The sequence below is a fragment of the Sciurus carolinensis genome, chromosome 1 (assembly GCF_902686445.1).
Source record: "Sciurus carolinensis chromosome 1, mSciCar1.2, whole genome shotgun sequence".
Taxonomy (NCBI): domain Eukaryota; kingdom Metazoa; phylum Chordata; class Mammalia; order Rodentia; family Sciuridae; genus Sciurus; species Sciurus carolinensis.
In genome coordinates this window covers 40,447,891-40,475,848 of record NC_062213.1, presented here as the reverse complement: position 1 = coordinate 40,475,848, position 27,958 = coordinate 40,447,891, and the positions used below count along the sequence as shown (strand labels likewise).

Sequence of the window (27,958 nt, the reverse complement as noted above, 5' to 3'; positions counted from 1 at the left end):
GCCACCACACTGGTTAGCTTGGTTTTTAAAATGGACATGGCTAACTTTTGACAAGATTGAATTCTGGCTGTCTGCTGTGTGACCATGAGTAAGTAGCTTAACCACTCTGAACTTACCATCATTTCATTTGTAAAATGGGGTTGGTAATGGGACCTACCTCCCAGCATAGTGATGAGGATGCGATGAGATAATGCATATAAAGGGCCTAGCACAGAGGCAGCACTCACCAGATGCTAGTGCTGTTATTAAAAAACCAAACCAATCAAAACAGTTGGAAAGTTGCAAAGTAATGTTAACAAATCTCACTCTATTGTGAGATTTTTTTAAACTGGGAATTAGGTCATTTCATTTCTGGATCAAAGACTTTGGCATAGTAGCCTCTCAATAAATATGTACTGAATGAATGAAGAGATGGCACGTACTAAAAATATTACTATTTTTCAAATTCGAATATGAGTAGTTTTTCTTTTTCAATCTTAAAGAAAGTACCAGTCTTTGAATCAGTTCTTTATGAAACTGATCACATGAGCCATTCACTGTTCCCAAGTTTGATGTCTTAGATCCACATATTAGTGAGATGGTGCTGCCTTTCCTTCTGAATGGCTCTTATTTTACTTAGCATGCTATGGAGCCGAGGGGCTTTATATCAAGTGAGGGAGGCAAACACTGGGGAGGAGGCGGATGCTGTTGCCAGGTGAGGGACGAAGGTGGAGTCGAATAACCTCTGGAGCGTGGTGGAGAACGTTCCCCCGGTACCTGAACAGTACCAGGTTGCTTGGAATTTATGGATACAGCCTGCAGAGTATCCTAGTTACAACTGGGGAACGTTAACATATCTAAAGTTCTGCAAGTTGTACTCTGCCTAGCTGTGCGTGTGTGTCTCTTGTTTCCTGTAGATGCGAATGAATTCTAGAGTCAGTTCCCTGGATTCAAATCTGCCTCCACCACTTACTGGGTGACCTTAGGCAAATTACCCTCTCAGAGCTTCAGTTTCCCACCTGTGAAATGGGGACACTAGGTTGTCATGAGGAGCACCGAGTTGGTGCATATACAGCACTTAGTATTCAGGTGATACATATCCATTACTTGCTAAATATTAGCTATCATTATAAATATGAATATAACCATTTGTAAAGTTTGAGAAACAACTCTCTCTTGAACTTATTTAGAATTATACGTTCTAAGCTAAAAAAAAAGAACCATGGCACATTTAATCCAACTCTCTCATTTTATAGGAAAGGAGAATGAAAACCAGAAATAAAAAATGATATAGCCAAAAAAAAAAAAAATGTGGCCAATGTTACCTAGTTGGTGGCAGGGCGAGAATCAGAATGAATAATCTGACTCCTATTCTGGAAATGTCTCTTCCAAATATTATTCCTTAGGATCCTTAATACATGTTATGGTTTAGATATGAGGTGTCCCCCAAAAGCTCACATGGAGACAATGTAAGAAGGTTCAGAGGAGAAATGATTGGGTTGTGAAAGTCTTAACTCGATCAGTGAATTAATCCCCTGAGAGGGATTAACTGAGTGGTAACTGAAGTAGTGGGGTGTGGCTGGAGGAGGTGGGAATTGGGGCGTGGCTTTGGGTGTATATTTGTATCTGGCAAATGGAGACTCTCTCTGCTTCCTGATGATCAGGTGAGCTGCTTCCCTCCACCATATTCTTCCACCATGATGGAGCTGAGACCTCTGAAACCATGAGCCTTTAAATAAACTTTTCCTTCTCCACAATTGTTCTGGTCAGGTCCTTTAGTCACAGCAGGGAAAAAGCTGACTAAAATAATGCAATACCATGTGGAAATAATAACAATAATAAATGATTAACCCCTACTTTGTGCCAAGCACCATTCTAAGTACTTTACACATGTCATCTCATTTAATTCTTGTGAAAACTTTATGAGGCAGGTGCAATTATTGTCCCTATCTTGCAAAAGAAGAAACTGAAGACTGGAGAGAACAAGTGACTTGCCCAGGGTAGAGAATCTGTGGCATGGGGGACATGTGGCAGGCTGGGGATTGGGAGTTGTACCATCATAACCCAGCATGACCTGCGTTCTCCATTTGTAGCATAGGGAAACGGAATCTAGTCTTTAAAGTCCCTTTTCAGCTTTAAAACTTGCAAATCCTGAGTGCTTTATAATTCTTGAGTCTTGAAGAAATACCATTTCAGCTCATTAATTTGCTATCTTGTTAACTAATTTTCAACTTAATGATTAGTTGCAAGAAAGTCTTTTTTGTGGAACAACTTAGAAACCAAAGTCACCAGGGCTGTGGGGATTCCTGAAATGTTGTTTCTGGCTTCCATGGTAACCCCAGCATTGGGCGTCAAGCTTACTGGAGTCCACGATGGCAAGCTTGCTCAAGCACTGAGTGATGCGGGAACAAATCGCTGGCTCGGTCGTTCTCCTTCTGTATGATCTACGGTCCCAGTGTGTTTAGGGAGTTGAAACCAAAGCCAAGTTAAGCAAGGAGGGAGGAAATGAAGCACTGTATCAAAGTGGAGAGAGAACAAGTTTCAAATAAATTGGGGTATACGTGCAAGCTAGGCACCCAGGGGCCCCGTAGAGAGAGGGGTGGGTGTAGGTAGGCATGCAGAGGGTTTAGGGGATCAGAAGACGGTTGGCCCTGCTTCACAAGGCTTGGGGGGGACGAGGTCTTCAGGTGAGATTCACGAAGAGGACTGAGCATGCCCTGTTGTGTCTGTCTGCCCCTGTCTGTCGGGTAGGCTCACTTTGGGGTGAGATAACCAAGAACAGACGTCTCACTCCTGAAGAGTTTTCTTTAAATTCTCTCTGGTGCCTTCTCTAGGAGTTTGTACCCAGGGAGATGTTAATTTGCACCTGACACAAGACCGAGGACCTGGATGGGAGGGAATGCCAGGGTAGTGTGGTAGGGGCAGGCAGGCCTGGAGGTGGGCAGGTGTGGAGAAGACTGGAGTCGGTGGGCTGAGTCAGGAGCCGCTGGAATCTGCTCCAAAGGAGGCTGATTTTTTTAAAAAATATTTTTTAGTTGTTGATGGATCTTTTATTTTATTTATTTATATGCAGTGTTGAGGATCGAACCCAGGACTCCGCACATGCCAGGCAAGCACTCTACCCCTGAGCCATAACCCCAGCCCCCGAGGTTGATTTAAAACCCTTCACGGCTCCCCATGTGCTCCTTAATGAAGTCTAAGTGGACATAGAAGGTGCCTGCACTCCTCCCCACACAACTCTACCATCCCCATCTTGTGCCTCAGGATCCAGTGTACCACACTGGTTGCAGCCACCCATGTCCTTGTGTGTCCCACTCTCCTTTGTCCTATAGGCCTCTCCTCATAAGGTCTTTTGCCTAAAATGCCCACCCAAGACTCTGTCTGGTCAATGCCTGCTCATTCTATCATAATAGAATGTTGCAATATGATACTCTCACCTTGTTCAGGACACCCCCACGCCCCTGCCTGAACCCGATTCAGGGTCAGTGCATTGCTTTGAACCCTAGTTGTTCACACCTTTTATGAGTCTTCGAGTCTATCTTCTCTAGTAGGCAGTGGACTCCTCCCTGCGTGAGACTGTCCTCATGCTGTATTCCCAGCACCTGGCACAAAGAGGGGGGATTTTGTACTCTTTGTTCAATGTAATCAGATGGAAATGATGAGCGTAATGTCTCCAAAGACATACTTTGTTTTTGCTGGTACAGGGGTGTGGAAGCTTCTGCCCCATATAACATACTTCTGTGCACACCTGCACCCCCTTCTTGCAGGGAAGGGACACCAAGACTTTGCATCCAGTGAGGTGGGATAATTCGGGTTCCCTCTTCCTGCCTGTCACCTCTCCGCCCTGCATTGCTGTTCACAGGAGTTCTCTACTCTGCTTCTGGCTTCCATTTGCTGAACTCTCAGAAAGCAGATGAGGCAATTGCTCAATTTATTAAGTTAAAACACTCCTGTGGGTTAAATGCCAGTTTGCTTTTGAAAAGCACTTACTCTGTTTTTTAGTTTGCAGAGAGCAAAAGTCACCTAATTGTTTCCTAGTGCCTTCTGTACCATCTCTTTTTAGGGGATGGTGTTTGTGCATGTATGGCTATTGCAATTTGAATACATGTCATTTCTCAATTTGAAAAAGGAAGAGAAATGGTGAAGGGTTTGGTTAGGGAGTACTAACGTTTTCAGTATGTGGAAAGCTCACATTGGCTATTTCAGAGCTCTTTTATACTTCTCTTTATCGATTCAGAGAGAGCCTGTTTGTGTAGCAAACTCTGAGAAGAGGACACAAGGGGCATTTTTAGGCTTGAGCAAACTGCTTTACCTTGTGAGGAAATTCAATTCATTGGAAACTGTTTTCTCCAGGGCTAAACTGGGGCAGTCTTCTCTCTGGCTGTCTTGTAAAGAAAATTCTCCAGGGTTCTGGAAACCACAGTTGTTGAGCCTCATACGATGCCTCTTTTCTTTCAGCTCATGTAACAGTTACTAGAGGAGACTGGTGTGATGTGGCATGTTTTTCCTTTTTTTTTTTTTTTTTTCCTTTTCCATTTTGCTGGCTTATTGGTGCACACTCCCTGAGGGCCTTGGAAGGAATTTATGACAGTCAGGAGGGACAACTGAAATATGAGCTGGTGTCAACCCTGGATCCCTCAGGGCCCCTCTGGCCCATGTCTCTGCTTTATGGAGCTTCATTGCTACTCAAAGAACATGGGCCCATTTGTGAGAACCTTCATAAAACAATAACAAAAACAATCCATGACATCGCTAAGCGTATTTTGCATAGAAACTTCCTATGCGTATCTCCATGACCAAGAAGGTCCATCTGGGGGGAATCTCTCCTGACAAGCTCATCTCTCTGCACCAGCTGTTGTTGGTAATAACTGGTTCAAGTTCACACAGAGAAAACTTGGCAATTCTGAAATCTCAACTTTTGTCTGTGAACTTGTTTTCCACTTGTAGATGTCAGAAAGAACTTAATAAAGGTTGACATTCAAACCCCTTCTCAGGGGTTCTTGAGGGAAGCACATGGGCTGTGGCACCTTGAATGTCATTTACAGCTGCTTACACAGCTCAGTGGGACAAAGGGCCTGTGATAGCAAGCACCCTGAGCATGGAGAAGAAAACTGGGGAGTCTGGCAGGACAAGGAGCCTGGCTGCCACAACTTCCCCTTCCCCAGCTGTCTTCCTCCTTTTCTTTCCTCCATCCAGCCTTGGAAGCAGGGTGTGTGTGGGGCTGACCATGGAAATCACCTCCTTCTGGATGTGTATTACTGCTTGTAGCCTCAGCTACAAAAACTCTACAAAAGTAGAGTGTGTTTGCTGTGTGTCTGTGTTGGGTCATGTGCCCTCACTCAGGAGTACTATCTTTAGTGACTGTTCTTTGTGATGTAGGGTTAGACTGTTCTGGTTAAGCATGTATTATATGTATTGAATGATAATTCATCTCACCCTCCCTTCCTCTGCCATCACCTGTATACTTGTCTCAGTGACTCCCTGGACTAAGAGCCTCCTGAGGCCGAGGGCTGTGTCTTTGAAATGTCAACACCCCACATCACCAGGCACGGTGTTCTGTCCATAGTGCCTTCAGTTCATTACCTTCTATGTGCCAGGCATCCATGAAACAAAGATGAATTAGGCCCAGTTGGGACCTCATCTGGTTGGGTGGGGCTTATAGACAGTGAATACCATAAACATTTGTGGGATGACAAAACTGTATATTAAATCACTACCAAGTGATTAGCAGGCATTTTGGGGCTCTTGAAGGTGCCGCAGGTGAGTCTCTGGGGCCTAAGGCCCAGTGATTCCTTCCAGGCACTGACCTGGGACAGAGGGTGAAGTGGGGACATTTGCCCTTGGGAGTTTGTGTCTTGAGGTACTCTTGATCTCCTGGATCTCATTCCAGTCCTAGATGCCAATTAATATGCTGTCTGGTAACTGGGAGGATAAGGAGGCTCTTCTCTTGAACATTGCTATATTTTAAAGAAATGCTTCCAGCAAGGTCACTTACTACAGAGCAAATGCTAAAAATGGAGGTGTTAGAGTCAGACTGACTTGGGTTTTAAGTTCCTTTCCCATCATCTTCCATCAGCCTCTTGACCATGGACTTGCTATTTAACCTGCGTCTCAGATTTCTCATCTGTAATTGCAGGGCAATAATGGTGCCTAATTTCTTTATTGTCTGAACTTAACTGGATACCAGACATATCTTTCATGCACATGATCCCACCATGGAACAGAATGTTCACATTGGGGGACATGAGAAATTCCAGGATTTGGGTCATTCCATTCCTGGTTATGAGGACAGGTTGCTGAGACACAGGAATGGGGCATCCTGCCACTGTCTTTTCTTTTAGACTCTTGGTGGGTGGTCTTTCAGGTTCACATGTCCCTAGGGACAGAGTTCTCAGATTTCTTATGCCTAAGAAACACCTGGAGAAATTACCAGTGCAGATTTCTGGGCCTCACCCCCAGGGATTCTGATTCACTGGGTCTAGTGTACTGGCCAGGATTCCACATTTTACATAAGTACACCAGGTGTTTCTGGTGCATTAAGCTATTGAGGATCCCTGGCATAGTCTGTTCTTGATTGTACTTCCAGCGATCCACTTTCTCAATCTATCCCAGTTCATGGAGGGCTTTCTGCAGCTTCCCTCTTCCTTGCCTCCCGTCTCTTCATACTAACATATAACACCAAAGGGAATAAGCAAAGACCCAGATTAGGGTTTTTAGGTACCTGGTGCCATGCTGGGTACTAGGGATTCATAGAAGACGTGGCATGTAGCTAGGTAACTCCATGCATGAGATACTGGGGGAATGCTCAGCAGAGGTGGACAGCAGGTACAGAGGGCTCAGAGGAGGGTCGTTTAGGTTATCAGAGGTTCACTGGAAAAGGTGTTCAAGATAGGTAAACACAGGGCTAAGTCTTAAACTGAAAAGGCAGTTGAGGGCATCCTGAGCAGAGAGGATGAAGTGCAGGGAGCTATAGGCAGGCAGTTGGGCATTATGGGGTAGGAGGTAGAGGGCAGGGAGCATGGACTGTTCAAGGGCGCTGATAAGTTCCTGAATTCATCCTCCTCTGAACATTAGTGACCTTAAACCCATGACACTCTACCAACTGAGCTATATCCCCAGCCCTGATGGTGGCTTTGATCAAACAGTTTCCTGAGTCTTATTTGTCCTGGGGACTTACAGCTATCAGATCCAGCTGTTGGATTTGGATCAATGATACTCATCAAAATAGTCATTGACAGGAAAGTTCTAATATGAAGGTAGGAAGACTAAGGCCTCTTTTGTCAAGAGAGTCTCTTTCTTCTGGGCCAGGAGGGCCATTGATGAGAAAATTGGGGCATTGAGATTGGGAGGGGTCTAATAACATGATTGGAAAACGTCATCTGGATGTCACTGTTTTCTTTCCATAGCCCTTCCAGTCTGTGGGTGGTGGAAATCCTGTGGATAAACTTTGATCTTAGAGCCAGTATTGATTGAGGTGACTTCCGTTAGTGCAGGGCTGCGGGTGCGAGGAGCTACGTATAGGCTTGGATTGACCATCTTGGCTCCTGATTTTATCTTGTGTCCAGCTGTCAATCCAGATACTCCCTTCCTGAGGTTCACACAGTTGATTTTTGACCTTGTTGCAGTGCTTGCCATTTATACCAACTGGATTTTATCTCGTTAGTTTTGGCTCATTATTCCAGCCCTCAGAAATGCCTTCTCATTCTGATTCTATTATTCGGTCTATTAACGATTCCTCCCAGCATTGTACATAGAGAGAAGCACAAATGCCTACCCTAGAATTTGGAAAGACATTTGGAAAGTGTTACCCAGTAGGAAATGATTTGCTAATAAGTCCAAGATATGTCCTAGACCCATTAAGTAGTTCAGGGTGTCTCCCTAATATAATATAACCAAGTTTTCAGGATATTCCCCAGTGGTTCTTTTGGAAGATGTGAACAGAGCATGAGCTGATTCAAAGAAAGCCACAGCTCCTCAACTCATTGTACAGTGTAGGGTGTGATGTAACGCAGCAGCTGGTGACTGACTAATAAGGGAATTGGAGAGGGAAGAATTGATTATGAGCTTTCCAGGCCTGGCCAAGGTCCATAACACCCTAATCAAGTGCCCTAACTACAGGGGAATTGTAGCTCAGGTGGCACTGGGGACAAAAATCAAAGACGGTCCAAATTACCTCTGAAATATCCTTTAAATCATTTATAAGTCCTGATAGCTAGTTACGGTCCGAAGGCACATGGGGACAGAACCACATGGTGGCATGGGGTTGGGGAGATGGCAGCAGGATCCATATCCCAAGCATCTGTGGGTACATGTTCAAAGTACAATAGTGGGTAGGGTCACGGTGCTATGTTATGTGGTCGTCTTTGCTGTCAGCCTGTCTGTCTCTCCATCTATCTTTGACAAGCCCATATAGTCAATGCATGCAAGTCAAATGCTCCTAAGGTACAATTTCCCCTTATTTAGATTCTTATGATAGAGGATCCATACCACTTTCACACTTAAAGGAGAACATTTCCTTGCAGTGTTTCTGTTTGTCTGACTCTGTGCCCACCTAGCAGCCCTCTGTCATTAAGTGTGGCTTTTTCTGGAAGCTCATGTGTAGACTGTTGACATGGCCCGTCTTGTCTGCCTGCCCTTCTTATATCTCATTGAAGAAGTAATTTACCACTTAGTGTCTCAGATGTATGATGAGCTAATTTACTTGTATTTGGTTTCGTAAAAATGGGTAAAATTGAATACTTTAGTTTTGTTTGTAGAGTAAAAGACTCTAAAGCAAGTTTGGCAAAATGATTCCATCTCATGTGCCAACTCTGATAGATTTCCTGAAGGTACCTGGTGTGTAGTGTTGAAAGGATCCTCAGGCAGAGTCCAAGCTGAGTGAGAAAGGCCAGAACTAAATAATAATGTTTGCTAGGTGCAAAAATCAACAAACAAAAGGGGCATTGCTAAGCTTGTCCTAAAGCCTGAGTCCCTGTACCATGAACCAGTCATCTTTTCTCCCTCTCTTCTTTCTTCCCTCCCTTCCAACCTCTCCTCCACTTCTCCCTGGAGACCTCTTTCCAGGTTGGCTTGATATATTTAAATTTACCAATAACAGCACACTGTGTTGATCTCTCTAGTCTGTCTGCTTCATTGTGTCCTGTTATTATTTGTCTGTATGACTGTCACAATTGAGTCTTTTCCTGCACCCCAGAGCCTGACACACAGTAGGTGTCATTTTTTCAATGACAGGCTCTCCATAGCACTCTGCCTAGTTGTTCTACGGATGTGGAACCTACATTTCTGTCTCACCAGTCAATCATGTGCCTTGTTGAGATCCAAAGTATACATCTCCCTGGATTTTCCTTCTCTGTTCCATCCAGGAATAACAATTTTTTCATGTCCCCTACCCCCAGCTCCTTAAACTCCTGCTGGTTTGTAATGATTCTCTCTCTTTCTTTGTGTGTGTGTCTCTCTCTCTTTCATCATAAAGCAGCTTTAACTTTTCTTCCCAGTGTCCCTTTGAAACTCTAATAAGGTAGCTTTTTAGAGAAAAAATTTCCCTTTATGAAATTTAATCATATTTTTAATCAAGTTACACAGAGTATCCGGTCAATCTTAAGTAATTAAAAAATCCCTCTGGTTATTCCTGGTTATAAGAACGTTTGTTGCTCTTGGCTCAACCCCACTTTCTGCAGCGGTATGCCTGTCCTCATTGCTGGTGATCTCAATACCCATATGAATCATCCTGCAATAGCTTTGACTTTCTTTTCTGCAATATCCTTGCCCCCCACCTGATCTCAGCTGTTTACTTCTCTTACCTTGACCCTGCGATTACAGTGACTGCAATCTCTTCCTAATCTCAATTGGAACCTCTTATCTTTCTAGCCCACCCGGTCTATCAACTCTAATAATTCTGTGACCTTATCTGGACTTTGGATCCATTTATCCTGCTATCTTTCCACCTCCCTTTGATCCCTTGTTTCCTCTAATCCCCACTTCCCCAGCTTTTTATTGTTTTATTTTAGTAGTAGATGGATGCATACCTTTATTTTATTTATTTATGTTTTTGTGGTGCTGAGGATCCAACCCAGTGTCTCACATGTGCCAGGCGAGTGCTCCACCACTGAGCCACAACCCCAGCCCCTCTGCAGCTTAAATACCATGGAAAACCACTGAAGTCATTCTGTCAACTACAGACCTTTCTGGTTCATCTTGATAACCCGGTTAAATACAACTTTTTGCCTGCTGTCCCTCTACCCACCCACCCAGTCCCTGTGCAGCTAAATGTCTCCGCAACAAAACACAATGCACATGTCTCACAATCACCACCTTCAAGCAGGCCATTAATGCTGCCTGGAAATCACACTCTAGTTCCTAATCCACTCACTCTACCACTGTTCCAGACACTGTTGGTTTTTTTACTTGTATCATTACATTTTTCACGGTTCTCTTGGTGAGCGCCCACAAACCATCTGCTGGTGGGAACTGACTAGGAACTGATATGAAGCATCACATTTTCTGAGGTCCATTTCCCTAGGCATTACCCATTGTCCGGATTGTATTCCTCTGCTTCTCCACAATCTTTCAAAGATCGGTGACCCCTGTCTTTCCATCACACCTGTTCCATCTTCAGTCTCCCATGGGAACTTGCACCCCACTGGTAAGTTCTCAATCAGCTGTTGTCAAGTGAGTGAGGATGTGAACAGCTAGCAGCCTGCGTTACTGGGCTGCTGGTATTCAGGGAGGCAAGCATCTGTTTTCATCATTTTAAGTTAAAAGAAACACAAATAGGCATTTAGCGAGGGGAAAAACACTTTGTGGGAAGGAGGTGAGTTTAGGCCACATCTCTCAGGTCCTGATTCCAGGCAAGGAGAGAACTGACCCCAGAGAGCCAAGGCAATCCTGCTGCATCTTGAGGATTCTGGGAATGGAAGGTCTAAACAAAACCTGCCAGCCATGGTGGTGCACGCCTGTAATCTCAGTAGCTCAGGAGGCTGAGGCAGGAGGATTGCGAGTTCAAAACCAGCCTCAGCAACTTAGTGAGACCTTAAGCAACTTAGTGAGGCTCTGTCTCTAAATGAAAAAATATAAAAAGGGGCTAAGGATGTGGCTCAATGGTAAAGTGCCCCTGAGTTCAAGTCCCAGTATTTAAAAAAAAAAAAGAAAAAAAAAAAAAAAGAGAAAATCTTTCACATCCAGTATGAGTGTGGCTTAGTAGGTAAGAATGTGACCCATTAGCCATTCACACTAGCAGAGCCAGACAAGATGGGTTCAGATCCAAGCTCCTAGGCAGGAGACCTTGGGTTAAGTTATTTCACCCTCTACACTCACTGAGTCCCAATGTAAAGTGGGGACAGTAACAACCTACTCCCTAAGGTGGATGCAAACAATAAATAAGCCAACACACATAATGCCTTTCAGACAAGTTCTAGCACCTATCAAATACTCAATAAATATGATCTATACATTAGTACTGTATTCTCTTCAAGTCTCTCTCAGTCTTATGAGTTGTTATTCTCCGTTTTACAGAGGAAGAGACTGAAGGTCAAAGAGGTTAAGGAAATGCTCAAGACTATTTGCACAGAAAGTGGCAGAAGTTGAAATTGTACTGAGATCACAGGATTCCACTGATATTTCACTTAGGACTTCGGAGTCTCCTCCAAATGAAATTATTTTACTCTCATCATGGAGATTCTGATCCCTTTCTACTCCACACATGCCCTGATCTCCCCAGGCAGATGAAACCAAATATTTACTATGCTACCACATAGTCATGAGTGAATTTAGCCAGAGTGGGGGAGGCTGATTGGTGACAAGCTGCAGCCCTGAGAGGAAGAAATAGTTCTGAGGTTGCACATTGTCATCCAGCTAGAGTAGAAATTTTGCTTAAAATTGTCTTAGAGGGCTGGGATTGTAGCTCAGTGGTAGAGCAATTGCCTAGCACATGTGAAGCCCTGGATTCAATCCCCAGCACCACATAATAAACTAAGTGAACAACTGAAATATATTTAAAAATTGTCTTAGAGCTGGAGGGATTCAAATAAAGCCCAACTCATTCACTTTACTAAGGCTCAGATAAATTGTCCTGGCTCAAGTGCCCCTTCTCTGGAAGGGCAAGAGACATTCCTTGCCCTGTAAGACTCTTCACAGAAAATATTTCAGAGTGCTCCCAAATATTTGGAAATTTTATATCATAATGCTAATTACATTGAGAATTATCCAAAGGCACCTGCCATGAATGGTGGAAAAGACACTTCTCTAAGCCCCAGATCTGACATAATAAGCCATGAGGACTTGCAGAGGTACAGTTACCACTTTGAGCCTCAGTAAAGTGAATGAGTTAGACTCTATTTGAACTCCTCCAGCTCTGAGATTTTATTAGTCTATGATTTCAGGAACCAAAAGTTTTAAAATGATTATGCTCATAAAATGGTAAATATTTGGGTCCTAAAGTCTATGATCACATTAGCAGGACTTACACCTAGAACTTTTTGACTTTGTGATTGTCATTGTTTCCTCAGACTGACCGCTTTGACTCAATCCCTTCTACCTAAAACTTTTTCTATCACCCAGAATTCCATTTAATTCTAGAAACATTGACTGAAGACTTAGCTGTGCTTCCAACCATAGGACTAAAAAGATAAATGAGGCTAGTTTCTGTCTTTGGGAAATTCACAATGAGATAGTGAGGTCAAGAATTCTCAGAACTTCTTTTTTTTTTTTTCCCAGAGATCTCTATTTCCTTCAGAGTGTGTTCTCTGAATCAACAGCATTCACTTCACACCATAATTTGTGTTAGAAGTGCAAATTTTTAGTTGCCATCCAAGACCTACTGAATCAGAAGTTCTGGAGGTGTGGCCCACTGATCTTAACTTTTAAAAAGTCCTCCAGGGGCTTGAGATGAACACTCCAGTTTGAAAATCACTGAATCAGCCCTTCCAGGGACAAGTTGACGTGTGGCTCTGAGCCCTCCAGGGACCTAAAGTTTTCTTGATGAAAACTCGGTCACTTGGGCTGCCAGGACTTGATGGTCTCAACTCAGAACCATCTGGGAAAAACTTGCTTGGAACCTCCAACAACATTTTGAACCTTTGTGGTATTTTTTGTAAATGTCCAGACATTGTGGAAACTGCCCATTTGTTTTCATGGGAACTAATCCAGTTTAGCACATAATTCCATGTGGACTTTCCAGGCTTCCCTTTAAATCAGTTGTGATGCTTGGTGGAATACTGATACCATGACTAAAATCTGTAATAAAAATCCCATTTTGGGGAGAACTTCCTGCTTCCAAAGATCTCCAGAAGAAAAGGGTTCTCAGGGGGCTGGACCTCTGTATACCTTCCTCCTTTCAAAGGAACCTTTTTAAAAAATATTAAAAATTTAAAAAAAAATTTGTTCTAATTGATAATATATGACAGTAGAATGCATTTTGACACATTGTACACAAATGGAACATAACTTCTCATTCCTCTGGTTGTACATGGTGCAGAGTCATATCAGTAGTGTAATCATACATGTATATAGGGTAATAATGTCTGTCTCATTCTACTGTCCTTCCCATCTCCACCATCCCATCCCTCCTCTCCTTCCCCTCTGCATAATCCAAAGTTCCTTCATTCTTTCCTACCCACACTCCACTATGGATCAGCATCTGGTTATCAGAGAAAACATATGGCCCTTGTTTTTTTTTGTGGGGGCGGGGATTGGCTTATTTCACTTTGTATGATATTCTCTAGTTTTATCCATTTCCCTGCAAATGCCATAATTTCATTCTTCTTTAAGGCTGAGTAATAATCCATTGTGTATATGTACCATTCATCTCTTGAAGGGCATCTATGTTGGTTCCATAGTTTTAGCTATTATGAATTGAGCTGCTATGAACATTGATGTGGCTGCATCACTGTAGTATGCTGACTTTAAGTCCCTTGGGTAAAAACTGATGAATGGGATAGCTGAGTCAAATGGTGGTTCCATTCCTAAGTTTTCTAAGGAATCTCCATACTGCTTTCCAGAGTGGCTGCACCAATTTGCAGACCCACCAGCAATGTATGAGTGTCCCTTTTCCCCCACATCCTCGCCAACACTTATTATTGCTTGTATTTTTGACAATTGCCATTCTGATTGGAGTGAGATGAAATCTTAGAGTAGTTTCGATTTATATTTCTCTAATTGCAAGAGATGATGAACATTTTTCATGTTTGTTGATCAATTGTATCTCTTCTGTGAAGTGTCTGTTCAGTTCCTTTCCCCATTTATTGATTGGGTTATTTGTTTTTTTTGGTGTTAAGTTTTTTGAGTTCTTTATATATCTGGAGATTAGTGCTGTATCTGAGGTGCCTGTGAGAAAGATTTTCTCCCATTCTGTAGGCTTTCTCTTCACTATATTGATTGTTTCCTTTGCTGAGAAGAAGTTTTTAGTTTGAATCCATCCCACTTATTGATTCTTAATTTTACTTCTTGTGCTTTAGGAGTCTTGTTAAGGAAGTCAGATCCTAAGCCGACATGATGAAGACTTGAGCCTACTTTTTCTTCTTTTAGGCACAGGGTCTCTGTTCTAGTGTCTAAGTCTTTGATTCACTCAAAGGAGCCTTTAAGCCAAGCATAGTGGCACATACCTATAATCCCAGTAACGAGGTCCTAAGTAACTTAGTGAGACCCTGTCTCAAAATAAAAATTTTGAAAAAAGGACTGGGGATGTGACTCCGTGGTTAAGTACCCCTGGGTTCAATCTCCAATACCAAAAAAAAAAAAGAAAAGAGCCTTTACTTAATATCATCCTTTTTGGCACCGTCTAAACTGTGTCCTTGTTCCTCAGCAAGTGAAAATCATGGGGCTATATTATCCCAGCAGTAAGTTCAGACGAGAAGGCTGGGAAGATGTGGCTTCTTTTTTTAAAATTCATTTTTATTTTTATTTTTTAGTTGTCAGTGGACACAATACCTTTACTTTATTTTTTTAAATGTGGTGCTGAGGGTTGAACCCAGTGCCTCACATATGCTAGGTGAGCGCTGTACCACTGAGCCACAATCCCAGCCCCACATGTGGCTTCCTGAGAGGGACCAGCCTGGTTCCTGGGAGTGCCTGACTCTTCCCTTTCTTCCTGGGACCTGTGACTCTGTCATGCATTGCTCCAGCCCGGGGCCAATGCTAGACCATGGGCAACTTCATGAAAATTAGAAATGCACACTTCAGGCTTTCAGGGTAGACTTAGTCTGTGGGACTCAGGTCTCACCTGGCTCTCAGTTCTCCTGTCTCCTTGGGCAGGTGCCTGTGTGCAGCATCAACTGCACAGTTACAGCTGTAGCCCTGCTCTTACCTAGCCTTGGGGAGTTGAGGAAGGACAGTCTGCATGTGCAGCTAGCATACGTTGGCTCTTTACTCACATCACTTCCTTAATTCTCACAACTACCCCATGAAGGGGTCTTTAGTGTCATTTCCATATTTTTTTTTGTTTTTTAAAAATTTTTTTTTAGATGTTGATAGACCTTTATTTATTCGTTTATTTATATGTGGTGCTGAGAATCAAATCCAGTGCCTCATGCATGCTAGGCAAGCATTCTATCACTGAGCTACAACCCCAGCCCTCCATATATTTCTTCTTCTTCTTCTGAATTATGAAAAATGTTCAGATTCTCAGGACCTCCATTTTTTTCATCTATCTGATGGACATGATTTTACTAGTTCTTTTCTCTTTTTTGTGTCGGGGGGGATACTGGGAATTGAACTAAGGGGCACTTGACCACTGAGCCACATCCCCAGCCCTGTTTTGTATTTTATTTAGAGACAGCATCTCACTGAATTGCTTATTAGGGCCTTGCTGTTGCTGAGGCTGGCTTTGAACTTGTGATCCTCCTGCCTCAACCTCCCAAGCTGCTGGGATTACAGGTATTTGCCCCCGTGCCTGGCACCAGCCCTTTTCTCAACAGATGATTCTAAAAGTGAAATGAGGCTGTTGTGATTATCAGTGATCTGCGGGGAGCGGGGGGGGGGGGGGGGATGTTGTTAAAACATCCTATAGCTGGGGATATAGCTCAGTTGGTAGAGAGCCTGCTTCATATGCATAAGGCCCTGGGTTCAAACCCCAGCACCACAAAAAAAAAAAAAAAAAAAATCCTACAAATGTCAGGTTTCATATTGATCTTATTCCTCAAAGGCAATAAGGTGAAAAACTCACCTTAGATTCCTCCAGCCCCTGGTGGACATGTGGATGTGGCAGAGGTTGGTCTCCTGCCAGGCTACTGGTATTTGGGGCGCCTCCTCTTCTAAAGTGGTTAGAATTGTGAGGTTGCAGTGACGAGGTGTGTGCAGGCACTCAGGGACGAGTCACAGCCTGGCAAGCTGACTTGGACAGGATGACTTCATGGGCCTTTCCCACTTCTCATTTTTATGACTGGCTTCACTGTTTCATTTTTGGCTTTCTCTCTGTTTCTTGCAGCTGTGGTGATTGGGATTTAGGGCAAGCATTCGGGATCCTTTTTCAAATCCCTTTCAAATCCCCATTTAGCTGCAAAGTCCGGGAAGGGGCTGGAGAAAGTGGGGGCGAGGACTAGCCCAGATGAAGACAGTGTTGCTCTATTTTCTGTTACTATAAGAAAATGCCTGTGGCTGAATAGCTTTGTAAAGGAAGTATGTATATTTTGACTCATCCTTCTGTGCCAAGGTCAGGGAGCTTCAGCTAGTAATGACCTTCTTGCTGGCAGAGTCCCAAGGCTGTACAGGGCATCACATAGCAAGAAATAGGGAGCACGTGTGTGGCTCTGTGTCTTCTGGTCTCTCTCCCTCTTCTTATCAAGTTACCGGTATTCGATCCTGGGGGCTTTATCCTAAGGACTAATTCTAATTAGTCTAATTCTAATCACCCCCAAAAGCCCCGTTTCTAAATTCATAGTTGATTAAGTTTCTACCCACATAATCCCTTGCAATTGCAATTAAGCTTCAACATAGAAACCTTTGGTGAAGACACTCAAACTATATCCATATCATAGCAAGCCTTAGCGCATGACATCTGAGAAAATCCAACAGGAACGCCCAGCTCCACCTGCTGAGGTGAGACCTCATCTCTTATCGAATGCCATACTTGTCCCAGGAACATGGAAGGGACTGAATTTCATCTATGAACTCAGACCTTGCTTAGGAGCTCAAGGCATAGAACAGTAGTCATGGCGAGGGAGAAACGTCCTATTTGCCTCTTTTCAATTTAACTGTGCCCTTTTTGACATGTTGCTGGATTGGGTCCCTCCTCTGTGTTTACTACTGCCTCCCAAATTGAGGTCTGAGTCCCTTTCTCAACCAGATTTGTGCAACAGTAGTATGAATCATTCACCTTACGAACCACTGCCAGACTCAAGTGACTTTTTGTCTGTTTGGTGCTGGGGATCAAACCCAGGGCCTCGCAGGGTGAGCACATGCCCTACCACTGAGCTACATCCCCAACCTCTGACTCAGTTGACTTTCATCATGTAATCTCCCTACAGGAAACAGAAGCTACGTACGTGATCACCTGTGGCATCACCTACAGATTTCTGAATTTAAATGTCCAACTGGTCCAATGAGGTGGTGCACACCTGTAATCCCAGCTGCTCAAGGAGGCCGAGGCAGGAGGATTGTAAGCTCAAAGCCAGCCTCAGCAACTTAGCAAGGCCCTAAGCAACTCAGCAATACCCTGTCTCTAAATAAAATATTTAAAAAGGGCTGGGAATGTGGCTCAGTGGTTAAGGGCTCCTGGGTTCAATCCCCAGTACCCCACTGCCCCCACAAAAGTCTTTATAACTGGCCTCAGTGTACTCCTCCAACTAATTCCTGCCTACAACTCCTAGTATTCCCTCTACTACCAGGTCTCATCACTTACTCTTTTATCCACCACATTCATTTCATTGTTGGCTTTTGTTCACATGTCCCTTTACATATGTTCCTTCTCTCCAATCCAATCACGGTTCACCCACAAGAACCCACGGTTCACTCACGTCTCATCTCCTTGACCCCAGCCCACTAATATCCCTGTTCTCTTAATGTCTTTTGTCAAGACCATGGTTCCATGCTACTTACTCTTTCGTTGTTCCATTATTAACCAGGTAGACTGATAACTATTTGACACTGGACCCTATCTTAATCTTCTTTTATATTCTCTGAAGTTCCCTGCTAAGCTTATGTGCCATGCAGAAAATAATAAAATAAATGTGACCCTGATCAGATGTTTTCCCACCTAAAAACTACTTTGGCAACTTTCTAGAAATGAATATGTTTACTTATCTTGTAAAAAAAAAAAATGATTGTAGCCAAGGGTCACCATCATACAGTCATGTGACTTCCCCAAGCAGGGAGGAAACTGATGAATTCTGGAGGTTTGAAAGTTGATCATCAGTTCCAGGATTTCCAACAACAGCCAACCTGCACTAGGTCCTTAACTCTTTTCTAAAGTGTTTGACCGCTCCTCTTTCCCCAGAGAGCTCCTGTGACAATAAGCGGGCAGACCTGGTCTTCATCATTGACAGCTCCCGCAGTGTCAACACCCATGACTATGCGAAGGTCAAGGAGTTCATTGTGGATATCTTGCAGTTCTTGGACATTGGTCCAGATGTCACCCGGGTGGGTCTGCTCCAATATGGCAGCACAGTCAAGAACGAGTTCTCCCTCAAGACCTTCAAGAGGAAGTCTGAGGTGGAACGAGCTGTCAAGAGGATGAGGCATCTGTCCACAGGCACCATGACAGGACTGGCCATCCAGTATGCCCTGAACATCGCATTCTCAGAAGCAGAGGGGGCCCGACCCCTGAGGGAGAATGTGCCTCGAGTCATAATGATTGTAACAGATGGGAGGCCCCAGGACTCGGTGGCTGAGGTGGCTGCAAAGGCACGGGACACAGGCATCTTGATCTTTGCCATTGGTGTGGGCCAAGTGGACTTTAACACACTGAAGGCCATTGGGAGTGAACCCCATGAGGACCATGTCTTCCTGGTGGCCAACTTCAGCCAGATCGAGTCGCTGACCTCAGTGTTCCAGAACAAGCTGTGTGGTAAGTCCTACCTTTCTTAGACTCTTCTAGGGGAATCCTTAGGGCTCATCCTGTGCTACCATGGCCCGGGGGCTATGCTGGCAATAGGTGTTCAGCAAAGGACAGGGGAGACACCGTGTCCTTTGGGGGCTTACATTTTGGCCAAGGGAGACAGATGTGAAGCATGTAATTACACAAATAAGTAAGAGCAGTTTTAACAGTGTAATTCAGGGGATGAGGGTGCAGGACCTAACCTAGGCCAGGGGTTAAAACAAAGATTTTCTCCAACATATTGGGCTGTCCTGGCATTCCCTAAATTGAAATTCATGCACTGGAGCAAGAATGGGAACGGAACGCAGAAATCATAATTTGGTTTTCTCTTGTATGCTGTAGAGTACCAAGGTATTTTTGTCCCATAATGGTGCTAGCTGTGGATGTTTTTTCAATTGACAAAAAGACTCAGTGCCTGGGGATGTGGGCAAGATGTGGTCCTGGCATATTCCTACCCGTTAGGATGGCAGGTACTTCTCACCCACCACTCCTTCTGCAAGAAGATACCTCCCCATGTCCTTGAGCTGCATTCTTCTGTGTTAAGACGTTTTTCTTCCCTCTCTTGCTTTCTAATCCTCTTCTCCACGCTGCTTCTCTCCTCCTTCCCACATTCCTCCCAGTGACCTCCAACCCCAGCTCAGCCTTCACTTTGCTCAGCAGGTCAACTTGCTCTTGCCCCAGTTTCCTACCTCTACAGCTGCCTCTTCCTTCTCCGGGAGGACAGGGGGCCAAGGTCCCTTTTTCATACAGACTCCACTCTCATTCTTGACAACCGGAAACATGCGTCTGACCTGGCAAACAGTGCCCTGTCCTGTCTTGTCCACCACAGCAGCCCCTGTCCCTTCCAACCACCATGATTCTTTGATGGGGAAATAAAAGGAAATATCTGTTTTGAAATGACAACTCTTCCCTGAAGTATGAGTGGAGAATGATCTTAAGGAGCAGACTATTCACTAACTCCCTCAGAGGGGGACTGCTCCCGGAAGGGCTCTGAGGACCAGTTCTCGAAATGTGACAAACCCAGCCCAGTGCAGTGGCACATGCCTGTAATCCCAGTGGCTAGGGAGGCTGAAGCAGGAGGATCGCAAATTCAAAGCCAGCCTCAGCAATTTTTTAGCAAGGCCCTAAGCAACTCAGAGACCCTGTCTCTAAATAAAATATAAAAAAGGGCTAATAAAGGTCTGGGGATGTGACTCAATGGTTAAGCACCCGTGGGTTAATCCCTGATACCCACCCCTCCCTCAAAAAAAAAAAGAATGTGATAAACTCATGATCTGCATAATATAAGCCTCAGGGAGAAAGAAAAGGAGGAACATTTGATGTATCTTTTTAAAAAAAAATCCTCTTGCCGAGAGTAAATCTCAAAAAGCAGAGACCCCTTTTTTTCCTTGACTCTGGAATCAAAAGATTTACTTTAAAAATCAATGCCATGAAGGAAAAATAACCTTTTTCGTTGCAATGTCACTTGGACAATGTTCAGAAGTGCCATTTCCCTGGCGCCAAAGAGAGGCCATGTTATTGTGGCGTGGCGTGGCCTAAGTCAACTGGAAAACTTCAATCAGTAGAACACGCTGCAAACATTTTTAAGGTTTATGACTTTAAATGACTTCTGCAGAATTTATGTTCCCCCTTTCCTGGAAATATTTAAAAAAGAAATTGGTTCTGTAACTCTTTTGACAGTTTATCTGTATGTATTGGAAAATTTTAATGGAAAGTTGCTTTGGGATTAATCAGCAAATGGAAAGATAATTTGATAAGGTGAAGGAGCTACAACGAAGCTGAGCCCAGTGTTGGTGAATGTGAACTTGTCCGTGGAAGATCCTTCTCTGTGTGCTTTAAGGTTCAGCAGCAAAATTAAAAGGCCTTTTGGATTTTCCCCCTCTGTTATCTTTCTTGCAAGCTGGAAACTCTAAGAGAACATTGGTACTGTCCCATTCATTCCTGTGACTGGAGAAACAATCCCCCAAACCCCCAGACCAGGCCCCGCCCCCATCCACCCTGCGGGAGGTACAGCTGCGCTTTTAGGTCCCGCCAGGCTCGGCCAAGCTGCTCAGCCACCTCAGCTGCTGTACTGAAGGTATTGAAGAGGCCTGAGTCTCTTTATCAAGATCGCAGTAGCCAACGTGTATTAAGCACTTTCCCTTAGGTTTTTGCTTTTGAGCCTCATGGAAACAGGCAGGTGGCCCCATGACCCCTTTGTCTTCTTATAGGTTATCAAGCTTGTCAAGTAAACCAGCCAAGAACAGCCAGGAGATGGTAGTAAGGCTCTGATTGCAAACCTTTTGCTCATTTCACTTCTTTACTTATTGGCACCATTTTCCCACAGCAGCCCTAACAGCCCCACTTTGCCTGGTAAACCTGCTTTGTGACTGGCATTCAAAGCTAGGCAAAAGGCTGCAGGGTGAGGAGACTGCAGCTGTAGGATGCTGAGCAAATCCTTTAGGGTCCCCATTTGAGCCTCCACTGCCTCATCTTTAGAATGGGGATTTTATACGCACAGTAGATGTGTGAACAGACGTTAGTGCCCTGCTCAGTATACACGCATTGTGTGTTATTACAATTGAATACACTGAGTTTCGATTTGCACTCCAGTGGTCAGATGATAGCAAAGAGCATCTTCTAATTACAGATGGCATCTCTGAATTTTGAGAGTCTTTGGAACATTGATTGGGCTGCATCCTGAGGGTAACAGCTAATCGTGTCCTGTGCTAGGCACTATCCATACCTGATTCCAATTAATATATTTTGAACAGCCCCATGAGACAGGCACTATTATTATCCACATTTTGCAGAAGTGGAAACTGAGGCTTACAAAGGTTAAGCAACTTCAAGTAACAGAGTTGGAGATGCAGAGCCTAAGTTCGTACCTCTGCACACCATGTCCAAGGGTTCCAGATTGGGGGGAAGATGCTCTTATTCAGGAAAAATGGAATCGTTGATAACCCAAAGCATACACTGTGGAGGCTTCAGAGAGTCATCTGGAAGTGGGGAACTTGGGTCACAGAATGCCTGTTTCTGGCTAGGTATTCCAGGAGAGCCTTAAGAGGAAGTAATAATATTATTTACTAACATTTATTGTTATTAACATGTGTATATGTTTTTTTGAGCTATTTGAATTTTATTGATCATTTTATTCACTTGACTAACCAGTGAAGTAGGTGCTTTTAAAATTCCCATTTTACAGTAGAGGGAACTGAGACTCAGAGAGGTTAAATAACTTGCCCAGAGTCACATAGCTCTAAGTGAAAGAGTTGAAATGGGAGCCCAGGCACTCTGGTCAGGAGCTCCATCCTAACCATTATGTGCTACACAGACTTGAAAGAGGAGTAGGAGCTGGCTGGTCAGAGTTGCATGGGAAGGGTGAATACAGTAATCCAGGCAAAGAATGATGATATTTTCAGTTTCATTTCTATTTTATTCTATTGATTGATCGATTGATTCCAGGGATTAGATCCAGTGGCACTCAACCCCTAAACCACATCCCCAGCCCTTTTTATGTTTTATTTTGAGACAGGGTCTCACCAAGTTCCTTAAGGCCTTGCTAAATTACTGAGGCTGACTTTGAACCTGCAGTCCTCCTCCCTCAGTCTCCTGAGCCACTGGGATTACAGGTGTGCGCTGTCTGGCTCAATTTTATTTTAAAAAGAAATGTAAATGCTAGTCTCAATTCTCTCAGCTTTCACTACCCAATCAGGGGTCATGACCCAGTTTGAAAAGAGCCCATGAAGGTCCAGGCAGGGGAGTGGAGTACACTGTGCACTTAGGAAGGACAGGATTTTAGTGGGGGAAGGGCTAATGGCACCTATACTACAGGCAGAGCAGAAAGTGGTGCTGGATCTGCAGACTGCAGGAGACAGGCAGTGTCCAGATGTGATCAGAGGAGGAACCTTTATCCTGCAGCTAGGAATTGATTAGGCTCTATAGCCACACTCCCCTGGGCAAGAGCCATGGTTTTAGCTCTTGCTGACTGTGTGGCCATGAACCTGGGTTCAGCAGTAGCTTCATACTGGTGGGGCAGTGACTTCCCATACTAGCCAAGGAAAATCCTGAGGTCCCATACTTAGGCAACGCCTGAGACTGCCAGATAGGCTTGGAGGCCATCTGTCCTGTGAATTGAAGTCCTGTCTACAAGGTGACCAAAACCCACACATCCTGGGGGCCACCATTTTTGCTGCCCAGTGAGAGAGAACGTGCATTTTCGGGGGCTGAAAAATGCATGTCTGTCCTTTTGGTTCCCTGTAACCTGGGCAGGGCTGTTTTTAATTAATCTCTCAGTGCCGGCTTTATCAATGTGGCCTGGCATTTTAGAGCCAAAGCGAGGCTGTTCCAACCCTAATAGCCCTGTCCCAGCTAGAGCAGGCATGATTTAAAGTCATAATAGTGTTCTGAAGACACACCCTTCAGGGACTGGCCTGGGCAAAGTCTATGCTTATTGTACCCCCTTGAGGCCCCATTGTGAAGCGGGGAGGCCAGGCTGATGGATGTCGGTTTTACATACCCAGCAATTGTTCCTTTCAAGTCAACCCCACCATGTTGAACACTCTTCTGGTCATTGATATAGTTGTCAAAAAAGATTTCTCTTAATGTTTTCTGAACAAAAAATCCAATCCTGCCAATGATTAGATGGCTGATTAGTTATTTCTCCCTCTGAATGTGAAGCCTTGACTGAGTTTAAACCCAGATCTTCTGGGGAAAGGGGCTAATGGGGCCCCTTCTGGCAGACCAGGAGCCAGGATGTCTTCTCCCCGTGAATCGTCCTGCAAAGACCCACCCACAGGAGGGCACGAGGCCCAGAAACTCCTCAGGTCACTCAGCACTCATCCATAGGATTCTGGAGATGGAAAAACCTTATTCTTTATAGTAAAATTGGGATTTGGGGGGGTTGAAAGTATTGTAAACTGGACTTGAACTAGATTTGAAAAGGAGGGGATTGGGTACCCCTTTCTTGGGACTCCTCCCTCTTTGGGAGGTCTGCTTGCGTTCTATTACTCTAGAGAGAGAGAGAGAGAGAGAGAGAAGGAGAAGGAAGGAGGGAAAGAAAGAAAGGAAAAGTAAAGAAAAAGAAAAAAGAAAGGGAGAGAGGGAGAGAATTGTGTCATTACTGGTGGAAACAAGGACAAGAGAAATGAGTGACCTGCTTTCATCTGCTCCCCTTCTTCTCTGGTCCGTGGGGCAGGAATCATGGCCCCGTGGGCCCCCGTTTACCCACCCTTCCTTCGAGCCCCCTTTACTAAGCTCTAGTTTCTGAATGCCAGTTAAAGACTGATTGTCAAGCACTGTACCAACCTGTAGCACCAGGAGTGGAGCCACCTCAGACCACCAGGCAGCTCCCACGGTCGCCAGGCATTTGGAATGAGAGGGAAGGGTAGTTTCTACAGAAGGGGATGCTACACAGACTAAATGCGGGGGTCTGTACTGAGGGTCCCTAGATCCCACCCATGCCTTGTTCTATAGGTGAAGAAACAGGCCTCACAAGAGCTCCCTGCACACCTTCTCTTCCTCCACTTGTTCTGCAAGTAGAGGAGATGAGGACACATGTGGTTCCTAATACGGTGCTCTCCATTGTGCCCAGTTACAAACTCCTGATTCCAATTTGTGTGTGTGTGTGTGTTTTAATGGTACATGACCAAAATAAGCCTTAGTTACAAGCTGCTCCTCCAAAACCCTATGCAATAGTTCTTTTAATGTCCCTATTTGGCAGGGGAAGAAAATGGAGTTTAAAGAAATTAAGTAATTCTTTGAGGTCATAATAGGTGGCCAATCTGAGTTTTGGGTGGTCTCTTTCCAAACACCATCCTCCTCCCCACAGGGCTGCCTGCTGCCCACCTGGGATTTTCCCTGACTCACACCTCTTCTTACTTTGTCTGTCAGGGTCCAAATAAGGAGGCAGCCACCAGGCCCATTACTGGGGCCTCCACCAGGGGTGACTGCCTAAATTCTAGACTTCCTTCATTATGAAGGAATGGTGACATGCTATGTGATTCTCAGGAGTGGCCTTATGCCCAGGTGTGACTTGATGCCAGCAATCCAGAGAGAGAGGAGAGGCTTGCAGGATGCAAAGCATCCCAGGTAAATATGTGGGTTCTGTGACCCTTGGTCATTCGACGTTTTTGTCAACTGACCAATAAATTATCTTGATCTGTGTTTCTGTTTAAACACAACATATTTACTATATGTATATTGTTAATTCATTAACATTGAACTCTCTATGAATAAAAGTATAACTTGTGCAAGAATGAAGCTTATTTTAATACACATATCTTCCCCCAAAGGCACATCATAACCTTTTTGCACTGGGGAACACCAGACAGCTTTTCACCCTTTCAAACAGCAAAATCACCTATGAAAAACTCAGAAATGCCCCAAACATGGCACTAAATAGAATGGAAGAAAGACTTGTTTGCAGTATGAAATATGACAGCTTAAACAAGAAAATAGAACATAGCCTTGTTCGACCTCCGCTGGGAACATCTGCATCCGATGACAAATTTTTCACCTCTCAGAGTGTGTCCACAAATGACTGCACAAGTGCTGTGACTATTGATTTGGAGCTACAAATAAATTTTAGTGAGTGGGCAAATTTGGAAATACGAAATCTACAAGTAATGACGATCGACTGTACATGTCCTCACACTTGAACATCTCTGAAATTGGGGTACATTTTAGATTCTATGAAATACAGTACACGTATCAGTATAGATAGAACCTTGATTAATGTGGAATGAAAATCCAAGTCAAAGATCAATACTTATAGGATGAACCTAAACATGTCTATTATTATTATTGCCCACCATTATATTTTACTTTGGCAGTTATCGAATGGTATGGAGCATTCCCCCCTACTGGGCATTCTTCTAACCACTTTACCATCTTGGATAATTTAACCCTCACCAAGTCCCATGTGAGCCATTGCTATTTGTATTCCCATTTTATATAAAGAAGTTAAGAAATTATCCAGCATCACAAAAAAGATGATTATTTCACCAGGTAGTAAAAATGACAGATTGCATTTAATCTATGAACTTTCCTAATGTTATTTATATCCTAACAGGAGCTAAAACACAAGAATGAACTCAGAACGATACATCCTATATTGTACTGTCATGAAATAAAACAGTTTTACTCCCCTATTCCATTTATTGCCTATCATATTTCTTACTTAGACATAAAGAGACATATGCTTAAGATGGATTTCATCAGTAGCTGAGTTTTTCTAAGTGGTAGATGAATGGGATTGTTTTGATTGCCCCTTTTACTTTAACTTCACGGAATTATATGCTACATATAGACATCTTTTGTGTCTGAGACAATTGTTAATTTTAAATATGCTTGAGTTGCATTATGTTGAGTAAAGTCATAAATTAATATGTAAAAAAAATGAGAATTTTATGAGCTCCAGATAGACTTATGCAAGAATCTATGCATCTAAGAGCTGCTGAAGTACTTCAGAATCTAAATGCACAAATATTTTAAATTGAGATATAAAAATCATGGCAATATGAAACCTGTGAATGCATTGTTACTCCAAATTTTTGTGTACTTTTGCATTTTTAAAAACTTGTATTATTCTTAGGACTTGAAACTTTTGACTCTTTAACACATCCTCCTTTAACTAATAGCTTTTCCTCCAACTCCAACTCTACCTATGGAAAATTCACATTAGCTAAGGCATCTTCTGGTAGTCAGTAAACTTTCTGATGTCCCTGCCTGCTGAATGGTATTAAGTTAAACTGGAAATTGCTTGTTTTGTAGGTCAAAAAACAACTGGATGTCAGCAATTTCATATGGTTCAGCCTAACACCATTGCCCAGTGACCCTACATGGGACTGTATCTCGATGCCACCTATCTGCACCCGCACTGTGTACCTTAGACCATAAAGCCCCTTGAGACTGGGGACTGCAGCTCACTTCTCTTTGGTCCTGCCCTCTCCTTTACAGAGTAGGCTTAGAATAAATGTTTGTTGGATGGAATAAGTTAGGGACAGTGTCACTGTTGACTGAACTGCTTGTGTCTTCCCTTTCAGTGGTCCACATGTGCAGCATCCTGGAGCACAACTGTGCCCACTTTTGCATCAACACCCCTGGCTCATACGTCTGCAGGTGCAAACAAGGGTACATTCTCAACTCGGATCAGAAGACTTGCAGAAGTAAGATTGCTTTGCTGATGTATCTATATTGCTCTCTCTTCTTTCATGTGGGCTTATTTAATTTATTTTATTCATCTGTCCCTCTCCCAATTCACCTACCATCTCCCTGAGGACAGAAATAAGGTTTCATATTTTGTACTGACCCTACCCCCACTCTGCCCATCACGGTGCCTAAGCCAGACCGTGGCATAGAGTAGGTTATCAGGCAGAATGTGAAAGGCTAGTGGAGGCACCTTCTCAGAAAAGTCTCTTGGTATATGTGAGCTGGTCCCCTTTACCTCTAAACTTCTTTAGGGGCAGCTACTGAAGAACCTTTTTATCTGCTGTCTTTATTAACTATACCCTGAGGAATTGTTTCCATATTTTATTCTCTCCTCTAAAGCATGGACTTAAGATGAGTTATTAACCTCAGCTGGGAATGATTACTTAAGTTCTGTTTTAGAGGTATGCAGGGATCTGGTTGCTTTGGTGAGGGACACTTTCTTGGTCTCCTAAATTTAAAAAGGGTAAACAGACATAAGTGTTAGAACTCACATTTCCCTTTTTTGGCCAAATCCCAGAGGCTGAATGGCATACTGAGCCGGCACCAGGTAACCAGCCCTTACAGGACAGAATTACCCCTACATATGTACACTTACTTTCTCCCCGCTTGAGTGAAGGGGCTGTCCTAACCCACAGACAACCAGGCTACGAAAGCAAAGCCTGAGGAAGACCAGCACCCATGGAGGGAAGCAGAACTCAGCCAAGCTGACAAGTACATCTTGCAATGCATAATTGTTCCTATACCACATGGTAAGCAATTAAGCAT

General features: G+C 43.8%; 1 protein-coding gene across 2 annotated transcripts in view; it reads left to right on the top strand.

The window, feature by feature from the left end:
- The window catches only part of Matn2 (matrilin 2), a 144,776-nt gene that overhangs the window by 29,711 nt on the left and 87,107 nt on the right, over positions 1-27,958 (top strand). For both annotated transcript variants that reach the window (XM_047555740.1, XM_047555731.1), the window contains exons 3-4: positions 18,404-18,973; positions 27,028-27,150. In XM_047555740.1, the coding sequence (XP_047411696.1) occupies positions 18,404-18,973; positions 27,028-27,150 (693 nt within the window). The remainder of the gene's footprint in view (positions 1-18,403; positions 18,974-27,027; positions 27,151-27,958) is intronic.